Source organism: Olea europaea, chromosome 6 (genome assembly GCF_002742605.1).
Source record: "Olea europaea var. sylvestris chromosome 6, O_europaea_v1, whole genome shotgun sequence".
Lineage (NCBI taxonomy): Eukaryota > Viridiplantae > Streptophyta > Magnoliopsida > Lamiales > Oleaceae > Olea > Olea europaea.
Window position 1 is genome coordinate 756,157 of NC_036242.1, and position 11,529 is coordinate 767,685.

Below are 11,529 nucleotides of genomic sequence, written 5' to 3' on the forward strand. Positions count from 1 at the left end.
AGGAAGAAAATTCAACTTTTTTTTTTAATCTATCGAAAGATCTGTCAAGGGCAATGTACACCAAATATGATTGATAAATATATTTGAATTTTAGAATTTTCTTCTGTTGACGTTGGTTGCCATGAATATTACATGGGTAATATAATTTAAAAATTGAAATTTGTAAAATATTTGTGTGGACAAGAGAAGAGTTGAATGGAATGTAGCTCCATGATGCAAAAATCCAGTTTGTTATCGTACTCTTGGAATTATGTCCAAATATTCCAAAGTATATTCCTCAAAGGAATTTCGTTTATTCCACCTATATTTCGCTCTGAAATAAAACCTATTTTTTAAAAAAATACGAGAATTGAACATATCAAGTCCTGTATGATTTTCATTATTTAAGAATTTATTTTTTCACAATCAAACGATTTCACGATAAAATATTTTACACGTAAATCAAATATTTTTCTACTCTTTAGCTACATATTCTCAAAAGATTCATTATTACAAACCTCCAACAAAACATGGGCTCAAACGTGGGTTAAAAATAAAAAATTAATTTTTTTGTTATTACGCCCATGTTTGGACTTCACTTTTTCAGAAATTAATATTACATGTAAATCTAAAAAATTTCTTCTTTTTTAATTATAATCACATATTTTTCAGAAAAATCACTATTCTAATACACCGCCTCCCCACCAAAACTTCATTTTAGTGGAGCCTCGAGATGTACTATCGTTTAATGATATTCTATCTATTTTGATGCTCCATTTTAGAGGGTGTCACCTATTTTTATGCGAAAATGAATTTTTAAATAGTAGATTGATAGAGAATGTGTAGATGAAAAATAAGGAAAAGTTTTTTATTTACATGTAACATAATTTTAATTGAAGAATGTTTGATTAAAAAAAAGATAAAGAAAAATGTATTTTGATAAAAATGAAAACGAACGAAGCCTTAATTTAATTTTATTAATTTCATGATTGTAAATCTATTTTTAAATTTAATTGATTAGTTTTTTATCAATGAGATTTTAATTGAGTCAGTCAACTTAGTCTCTGTTTGATTCACATTTTTTTGAAAAAAAAAAAAAAATTCTCAAACAGTGTTTTGATATCATTTCAATCACACATTATTCAATAAATAATATTACATGCAAATTCAAAAAAAAATCTTAATTTTTTACCACATATTTTTCATTAATACAATATTCATAAATTCATTCTTATCAAAAGAATAGAGCTCGAACAAGTGCTTAGTAACAAGGCTCAATTCATGATTTTAAATTTTAAAAATGAATTATATTTAAAAATCGATTTAATTTGTTTGAATTTTCTGCCATATTCTAAGTTGCATTTATATTCAACACTAAGTCCTTGTTTGAGCCACATTATATTCCTAAAAATACATTTTTGAATAGTGTATTGATAGAAATTGTGTGGGTAAAAAATAAAGAATAGTTTTGAATTTGGTTTTAATATTATTTTATTAAAAAAATATAATTGAAATGATGTTAAATCACTGTCTAAAAATGTATTTTTTTTAAAAAATATGGCTCAAATATAGCCTAATTCGAGTCCCATTTTCAAAAAAAATTATTTTTTAATCATATATTTTTTTCAGTAACATAATTATGCATACAAAAATTTCTTTTTTCTATTTTTTAATTATCTATTTTTAAAAAAATCACTGTTACAAAATTTCTTATTTAAAAAATGCTCTCAATTTCAAAATTTCTGAACCATAGCATATTCAGGTTATAAATAGACGGCAGAGATGAACAGATTCAAAGGGGTCCATTCTTTTTCCTGTCTTCCAATAAACGAGGACTCTTATATTATAGAACAAGAAATTGAACAGCATTCGGCTCATTCATTGAATTCTTTTTGTGTGGGTCTTCATTTGTTCTTCAATTGTTTCTTTTCTGTGAGGTCAGTTCTTCTTCACTCTTAGACAAACATACAATATGTTTTTTAATGAATTAACTCTCTCCCTTTTTTTTTTTTTTTCTCGGTTTCTCTTTCGTTTTTCCCCTTTTCCTCCCAAGAATTTCGAGGTTTGGTGAGGCCAATTCTGAATTTTTCCTCCTATCAGACCACATTATAATTTCTTGCAATAGTTTATTTGAACATAGCTTTGATATAATTGTTAATTGTTTATTCTTGTAATGGTTTAATCATCTACTCTTGTTTCGTTGATTCAAAATTATTTTAACAAATTGTTTAATTTCGTTCAGGATTAGTAAATTTCAAAACAAAAAGTGAAATTAGGTTTCAAGCTAAAATTGAAACCAACCCCCTTTCTGCAAAATTAGGTGTAAATTGGGGACAATTATGTCTTTTCCTACAACCAGGGGCTGGACGACCTGTACTTTTCAATTTCATACGTGAACCCTAAAATTTTGGAAGTAAATATCACATCAAACACGTCTTATTAATATGTGGGACTGTGTTGGTTTGGGAGTAATTTTAAACCTCACATGTAAAATAAGCTTATAAATTATAATTGATTATGATGTCTTAAGAAATGATCATGATTCACGTGTTGTGTCCCCATCGGCTCAGGCATCAGCGTCCTACCACTTTTAACTTTTTATCTTTTTAATTCTCTTATGTATCGTTAATCAATTGATTTTGCTGGGTTGAATATTTATTTAATTACAGGACGCGTTGGGGGTGAAAGTTTGACTCTGTAAAGGGATTTCCTTTTTGGTTGGCTGCTGGGAAGCCTGGGATCAGGCTGTCAATTAATTAGACAGCCTGATTTTGAATTATTCAACACAAAACGTTTACCCATAAAACGGTAGGTAGCGCGCCAAAGATTAGTTTTCTTTTTCTTTCCATTTTTTTTAAATATCAAATTCATGTGTTTAATGTTTTAATCAGTTTCAGTTTTTATTCTTCGCTTTGTGCAGGTGGATGCCAAATCTATTTCTAGGCTTTGTGGGTAGACGATAATTCTTTGACACATTACTTGAGCTTCAGCTAGTTGTCATATGGCTTCCTTTTCTGGATTCTTTCAGAGGCCGGTAGTTGCGGCCTCTGCAGTTGCAATAGCCTCTGTTTCTGCTGAGTTTCACGATAAACTGCGGCCTTCCAGTTCATCAGAGACTTGTTATTCCTTCGAACAATCCAATCCTTCATTTTCTGAGTCAATGCAAGAAACAAGTTCATCTTGGGTGTCCTGGATATCTTTTTCCAAGCTAACAGATTTGTCTTTCATCTCCAGAATTCGCACGCCTTTGCCTAATGTCAGAATATCATTTCCTAAAACTGGACCGAGTTGTTCTTCTATGGTGCCTTCTCCTGTTTTGCTCAATTTATATCAGTCTGCTGAGTTAGCAAAAACTGCCAAACCAGTGTCCTCTTCACATACTATTCCGCCTTCGACATCAGATGTTTTGTATAGATGGCATTTGCCAGAGCCAAACACCATCAATGTGTCTGGTGTTTCTGATTGTTCATCAGCAAAATCTAGGACTGTTGTGGTTTTGCTTGGATGGTTAGGCGCAAAGCAGAAGCATCTCAAGAGATATGCAGAATGGTATACCTCTAGAGGGTTTCATGCCATTACATTTACTTTCCCAATGAATGAAATTCTCAGTTATCAAGTTGGGGGGAAAGCTGAGGAGGATATAGAATTGCTCGTGAACCATCTCGAAGAATGGCTGGAAGAAGAGCACGGAAAGAACTTGGTTTTCCACACATTTAGCAATACGGGATGGCTAACGTAAGTTTTTGTGCTTCATTTCATCTGGAACTTCGATATAATTCCTTAATCTCAAGAAAGAAAGAGAAAAAGGACAACTTTTGCTTACTATTATGTTTGATGAGTCTCTTAATTTCTTTGCAGTTATGGAGTCATTTTGGAAAAGTTTCAGAAGAAGGATTCCACATTAACGGGAAGGATTAAGGGCTGTATTGTGGATTCTGCTCCTGTGGCAGCCCCTGATCCACAGGTAATATTGTCTTGTAGAATTGTAGTTACACAAGGTTCCTACGCAATATGACTGTTGGAACGACATTGTGGGTTGAAACACAGCTTTACATGAAAAAAAACAGGTGAGACTAGTATTTTGAGCTCTATTTCACCATGTTACGCCACAGGGTTGTATTTCTAGTATTTCACTTTGTGTTTTGAAGCTCGGGATTCAGGCGTTTGTGATATAACTTCTTAAATAACTCTTGATAGAGCAGAGTGAAAGGACTAATAATGTAAAGTGAGTGAAGCTTTATCGATGACTTTTACCTGTCTCTATATTCTTCTATCAATTATGAGAAACAAATCTAGGAACTAGAAATTTGGTTATAGCGCAGAGAAAAAGAGAGGGTAGATTTTTTGTCTAGGCCTTGAATTCACTAATAAATGTCATTTCAGCATCTGAAGTTTTCTCTTGTCTTGTGTTCTTTCACAATTCTCTTCTCCAGATAATTTCGTCCAATCTGATTGATGAAATTCGTTATAAACGTGCTTCTAGGTCTGGGCTTCTGGATTTTCTGCTGCCTTTTTAAAGAAGCATAGCGTTGCAACTAAAAGTTTCACGAGCTTAAGTGAAGCAGATGCAGAGGCAATGGTTGGAACTAAAAATGATGTTGAAGCTAAGCCTGCATTAACTGAAGCAGCTCTTCTACTCGTACTCGAGAAGCTCTTCGGGGTGGTTTTGAATTATCCTTCAGTAAATAGGTAAAGAAGCTTTTCATAACAAACAAAAATTCTTCTTTCATTATTCCAAACTTGCTCAACTAACAGTTATGCTTCCAAAGTTATTTATATCTGGTATTTAAGGAAGTTGTCACACTACTCCATTGCATTTAATAGGCTGAATGTTGTCCGAGGCAATCTGTAATCTGTTACCTCCATGGTGAAAACCTAGACAGAAATATATGGATACGCATACACTCGTGTTCTAAAATAGGCCAGTGGTCAAAATAGAATACCTCATAAAACTTTTTCGCACAACAGCAATGAAATTATCGGAATCGGAACAATTAGGACATTATTTATGTTTTGCTAATGGTGAGTTGAGATCTGTTGTTCATTCAATTAATTATTGACACATCATTTCAAATTAGCATGCCAATAGAGCAGTGCCATGTGGCCCTGGCGAAGCAGAATAATCCAAGTAAATTTGAGATCATATGTGAATTTGAAAATGATGTATCGATAATTAATTGAGTAGACAGTAAATTGAACAATAGATGTCAACTCATTGTCATCCTTTTTACTTTGACATTGTGTTAATTGTAATTTCTCATATTACAGGAGGCTTTCTGATGTGTTGAGCGTATTAACGCTCCAGCAACCAAGCTGTCCGCAGCTATACATTTATAGCTCTGCCGACAAAGTTATTCCTGCAGGGTCCGTCGAGTCCTTCATAGAGAAGCAGCGGAGGAGTGGACGTGAGGTCAGAGCTTGTAACTTCATTTCAACTCCCCATGTCGACCATTTCCGGAATGATCCCAAATTGTATTCTTCTCAGATCACCAATTTTTTGGAGGATTGTGTGTTCACTTGTTGCAAACACTCTTCCTGATTAGCATGCTAACCAATCGACGATTTTTATTTTTAATTTTTAAATTTTTTTGGACACATGATAATTCCGTACATAGAGTTATTAACTGCTATTGAATTCGCTGCTAGTGTTCTAGCTATTGTTGTACTAAGAGCCTATCGCTCCTATTCTGCACAGCAGTCCATACGTTCCACTTAGTCATTTGGAGGCATATTTTTTCCTCCACTTTTGGCCCTGAGATGTGGCTTTTTAAAGCTACTTTCCCTTATTCTTTCTGGGGTGTATGATATATATTGTCCCTGGATTTAGGTTGATGTACCATATATTCTTTCAGGGGTGTATGATATATTGTCCCTGGATAGTAGTAATTTTTACCTCTTAACATTTGTAATGTGTCAAATTTAAGGTATATTTGTATTGAAATATGAATGTTCAAAGTTTAGATTTCTTTTGTAATTCTTGTACTTTGTTTGAAATGAAAAATTGTTTTTGATAAATATATGACTGCCATGAAATTACTTTGCTCAAAAAGAGGTAAAAATCATTTTTTGCTAATAGGAAATCTTTATATGATTCTAAAAATTAGAAGAGTGTTTTACTTTCAAGGGAGGTCAATATAATTAGATGAGTTAACTTCATCAAATGCCACTGAACTTTGTTCAAAATTTCAAGTTGGTCATTGTAAGTGTTTTCAAGATTCATCTAGTCATTAAAGGTTATAACTCAATACGAAAAAAATTAACATATTGTCTGACATATCATTCATTAATTGGTAAGCTACCGTGGTAGACGTTGGAGTAAAAACATGATGGAAAAAAATGTGCACACACACGTAACCTAGCTTAGGGTAATACTAGTGAATTTTGGGTCTTGCGAGGAGAGATCATGCCCATATTCTATACAAGAAGTACACATGTATGGGGACTGACTTGAAACTAACTCAAACCCTATGCTTTCTAAAGCCAATGCAATCATATTTCTTGTGGTGGTCTTTCCTACACTCCCGGTTAACCGGATCAAGCAACCATTGATCATGTTCCTTGCAAAATGCCCCAATTTATTTTTAATGTATTCAAAGTACTTTCATCAACTTGAACAAAATTCATGAGCGCCAGCCTTTGCATGGTAGCCAATGACTCCAGTGCAACCTTTGGAGGGAAACTTAGAGGTTATGGAGTTGTGGGTATCATAGTTTTGGCCAACGAGGGGAAGGAAACATCGACTGGTTGAAGGGACCTGGTATTGGTTCTACCATTTACAGCCTCTGCTATTTCAGGGAATATCCGATGTGGTGAATTTGATGAACCAAAAGGTGTCACTTGGGAAATGATCCTTCTTGGGTTGGAAGGTGGAGATGAGTTTGCTGCTGGTTTTGTGAATGTGTTTGAAGTATTGTAATTGGAGCAATTGTGATCTGAGGCATGGATTGTTACGAGCGTAAAAAAGTGAAGACCACTAATAGGCTTAAGAAGGCTAGGGTGTTGACGGGCTAAGGGCTATCGGTAAGTGTATTTTTTGCACACTTATTTAATACATAAATATGTTTTTAATTGATAAAATAAATGAAATTTTATTCACAATCAGGTAATATTTACTTTTGTGGGCTAAAAATCACCTAAGGAAAGAGAATAAAGCAAAAGAAAGTGAAAAATGACCAAAAGTGCACAAAAAATGTGAAGTTGGGGACCAAAGTGCACAAGTGCTGAAAGTTGGGGACATAAGGCTGCAATTTTTGGAAGACGTGATTGGAAGAAAAGTCAAAATTTGAGGACTAAAATGTACAAGATAAAAGTTGAAGGACCAATTGTGCAATTCTTCAAAAACCAAACTGAAGGAAAGAAAAAAGGAGGCTAAGGCGTGTGCCTAAGCCTGCAACTAAGGCGCACGCCTTAGCCCCAATTTTGAGTAACAGAGAGCAACCAAAGTATTAAGACATGCACCTCATATTGTACTAGGCGCGCTGTCACGGATCGCAAGGTTATGACTTGAAACTTGGAATGACACGGGAATGTCATGGCATAAAGTGGAAAAATGAGATAGACTTATGGCAAATAAGATCTAAGTTTCGGCGGCATAGGGCGATGAGGGCGTCACCAAATTCAGTGGGAGAGTGATTTGCGCCCCACACGGTCGCGATCAATTCGTTCCTATAGCGGGCCGCAAAATAGCGCGGGTAACGCGTTTCAGTATGATGGAATAGCTTGCGAGAGGGGAGGCAAGAAGATTAGGCAAGGGACGTAGGCAGACTCGGGCTGGGGACGCAAGCAACCTGTTGGGCAGAACGCAAGCTGCCTAAAGCGGGCTGTTTTCCAGTACGTTTATGAGGTTTTTTTTAAGTCTCGAACCAGCCATTTTGGAAGAAAAGATGCGTAAACTTGCAGCCGGATATTTTGAGGATGCAAGTGGGCAACTTGCACAACTTGTCCACTTGTGCTACTTGCAAGATATTATCAAAGGTGCAAACGAAGCACAAGTTGGCAACGATATTATCAAAGAAACAAGCTAAGCACGAGTTGGCAAGGATAATATCAAAAATGCAAGTTAAGCACGAGTTGTAGCCAACTTGCAAGGAAAGTTGTAAGATCATCCACTTGACGACAACTAAGCATAAGTTGTAACTAACTAAGCACGAGTTGTGACCAACTAAGCATGGGTTGTAAAGTAAATGTAACTTGATCTTAAGGAAGTTTAAGTTTTGCCTATAAATAGAGATGAAAGTCTCATTTGTAAATAATGTAGAGTGAAATGAGTTATTCATTAGAGAGATTGTACAGTTTTCCCTTTCATTTATAAAAAAAAAGTTTCCCCATCCTTACTTGTTTTCCATATATTCCTTACTCCAAAATTCTCTTCTCAAAGTGTGTATAATTTAGTCTCATTGGTTAAATTATTTGTGAGCGTGGAAAGGCCAACTTAACGTTTTCTTGTAAGGTGCGGGAATTGTAAAGCGTTAAGGCCGCACGATTCTAGTCGTTCAGGTATAACGAAACTAGGTCCGTGACAGCGTGCTTTAGGTTGAAAATCAGGACCTATGCACACATTTTAATTTTTTCAGGGGCTCTTCTTGTAATTTGGTTTGGACAGTTTTTATCCTTTTTAAACATCCTTTCTCACCATTTTTTCTTCTTCATCTTAAAAGAAAAACCCTACCCTTCTTCTCTTTCTTTTTACTCTCCTTTTCATTTTTCTTTCTTCTTCTTTTTTTGCTCTTCTTTTTCTTGGTATTTTTTAGAGCAAATCAAGAGCACAAGGAGAATCAATTTAAGGTTTTAGAGAAATATTTGAGAAAGTTATAGCCAGCTTAAAAAATGTTGTATCTATAACTTTTTATTTTCTTAATTATTTTCCCATATTTGCAATGTATTGTATTAAATATTCTCATTTTATTCATTTATATAATATGGGCTAAGTTATTGTGTTGGGATATGTGGTAGTAACTTAATCTGGCTTTAATTAATTTCAATATTTGTCATTTGATATTAATTTGCTTATTTTCACGTGTTTCTATTATTGTATTTATTGCATTTTCATTTATGTGGCCAATGAATTATTGTGTTTAATGATTTGTATATTGTTTGAGAGAATATTGTGCATTTTAGACCAAATAGCAGAAACCCTCAGTTTATGTAGATGATGGAAATATACCCCTATCCCTAAGCGACTCATTGATTTATTTTCACAAATATTTAACGTGATTGTTTAATTTTAATCGACATAGAGATATAGTAGATTGAACCAATTAATTATGGTTAATTTCGCTCGAGAGATGTAATTGACTAAAATTGGAAAATGTGGTCTAACATAGTAAATGAGTAATTCGTTAATTAGCTCATGGAGAAATTGATTCACCAATGATTAAATGAAACTATAAATCACAACCACGTTTGCTTCCGAAATTTTCAAGATTTTTGTATTTTCTTATTTTGTAGGTTTTTAGTTAATTTCCTTATTTGAAAATCATATATTTAATTGTGAGTGTTTATATTTATTGTTAGAATTAAATTAATTAGAGTTGCGTAATCTAAAGTATACATTCCATGAAGGATCGACAATCTAGACTCAAAAGATTCACTTTATTACTTAAACGTGAACCGTGTACTTGCGGCATGCACTTTTAGCGAACACTACCCATTGGTTGGGTGTGTAAAAGCTTAGCTTGAGCCAGACGCATAGGATCGAAAAGAAACGACATATTAAAATATGGCTGGCCCTTTTAAGGCGAGGCATCTCGAGAAGCAAGGAATAAATTGAAAAATCATCTCGTAAGGCAAGGCATCTAGCAGAACGAGTGATAAGTAGAATAATAATCTTGCAAAGTGATGCATCTCGTGGAGCAGGGGATAAGTAGATGAATCATATATCACAAGTTGAGGCATGTGGCGGAGCGAGGGATGAATATATCGAACATCTTGCAGTGCGAGAAATAAGTAGATCAATCATCTCGCATGACAAGCATCTCATGTGATACTCTATTCATCAATACATTATATTGCACACCTGCAATTTTTTCCATATCGATTTGAGTACGAAATGTCTAACTCATTTGGTTTTCATGAGTATTGACGTGTCTAAATCCTGATAGCTAATCAGAAATTCAATCAAACCAACTTCAAGCTTAGATAAATTATCTATTGTTCTGCTCTTACTATTTCCCCAACCAGATAATTTCTTCAAGTGATTTTTTTGCCACAATGTGACGACTCAAAGATGTATCACCTTGAACCATATTACTAATTTCTATCCATCCCCTAATTGTTCAGGTTACTTACTTAAGGGTGGTTCATATTCAAAATTTATGTCTCGAGTGAAAGAAGCTGTTGTATAAGTTTTGAAAAATAGTAAACTTAGAAAATACAATATTTATTTTATCTAAAACAGTTGTGTAGTGCAATCGTGAAATTCATTATAAAATAATAATAAAAAATGGTATATTGCGAGAATGCTTGTACGCAATTTAATAGAATGAAATTAAAAAGATTTCAAGATATTTGAGAAGAAACTCCTTGAAATTAATCTAATATTACCATCTCTATAATTTACCGACCTTAACCAGTAATTCTAATGAAATTATTATAGTCTTAAATCAGAATGATTCCAAGAACTTATTACTGCCTCATTGCCTATACTGCTGATACATGCAATTTTATCAAATGGCTTATTTTTCTTGAAGATCAGAAGCAATAATTCCTACTCGACAAATGGGCACGATCAATATGGTTCATTATTTGGACTGGCTATACCCGATCACCTATGTGAAGATGTATGTTGCACTGGGTAAGCCATAGAACCCATGTTTATCGGGGCACCAGGAACCATTGGTCCAGGAATTGGAGCTCGAACACCATATGCCATGTGCCCTGGTGGTGTAAGATTCACTGGAGTCCCAACAGCAGAAACGAGAGGCGGTCCTATTGGCTGTCCAATTGTTGGTACGCCGTACATGCCAACTCCCGGGGGACAAACCTGAACCTGAGAAGTTGGTTTATTTGATTGGCCGGAAGAACCTCCTGCGGCTGAACCGTTCATTTGACCTGTGATCGGACCTTGAGGCACCGAAGAAACATCTCCACCATTGACACTAGTGATGTCATGAATGCTTGATCGCCTTCTATCTTTATTCATAGAGTTCAAACGGATGAAATACTTCTGCGCGTGGCTGGCAACTTGAGTTGGAGTTCTCGTCACAACAAAGTTCCGGGAAATGCTTCGCCAATCACCTTTTCCATATTTATCCAAACCAAGAAGAAACAATCTGTTTGCCAACCCACAAATGAAAATACAACTCTCAATTAAATATGAAAAATGCAACTCTGGGTACAATAGATATGATTCTCACGAACCTTTCAGTATATATAACAGTGGATCAGTAAAGCAAAAAAAAGTGACACACAGTCAACTTCAAGGACGTTGGGAACGAGTCTTATTTTCATTGTGTCTCGGCAAAAAAAGAATTATGAAAAAAAATAAAAAAAATTAAGGAAAGTACGTAAGAGAGAGAGAGAGAGAGAGAGAGAGAGAGAGAGAGAGAGAGC

The 11,529-nt window shown here is 34.6% G+C and overlaps 2 protein-coding genes across 2 annotated transcripts in view; one reads left to right on the plus strand and one right to left on the minus strand.

Annotated features, from left to right (window-relative positions):
• The first annotated feature begins 1,772 nt into the window (after positions 1 to 1,772).
• Positions 1,773 to 5,922, plus strand: LOC111395409 (transmembrane protein 53-B-like). The gene is made up of 6 exons (XM_023021386.1): positions 1,773 to 1,916; positions 2,649 to 2,787; positions 2,900 to 3,714; positions 3,838 to 3,943; positions 4,463 to 4,668; positions 5,248 to 5,922. The coding sequence occupies exons 3-6, from the start codon at positions 2,981 to 2,983 to the stop codon at positions 5,516 to 5,518; spliced, it is 1,317 nt and encodes a 438-aa protein (XP_022877154.1). The 5' UTR covers positions 1,773 to 1,916; positions 2,649 to 2,787; positions 2,900 to 2,980; the 3' UTR covers positions 5,519 to 5,922.
• Positions 5,923 to 10,482: 4,560 nt separating this feature from the next.
• Positions 10,483 to 11,529, minus strand: part of LOC111395410 (transcription factor SRM1-like) — a 20,705-nt gene continuing 19,658 nt past the window's right edge. Inside the window, exon 3 of the mRNA XM_023021387.1 lies at positions 10,483 to 11,249. Within this exon, the coding sequence (XP_022877155.1) occupies positions 10,742 to 11,249 (508 nt within the window). The 3' untranslated portion in view covers positions 10,483 to 10,741. The remainder of the gene's footprint in view (positions 11,250 to 11,529) is intronic.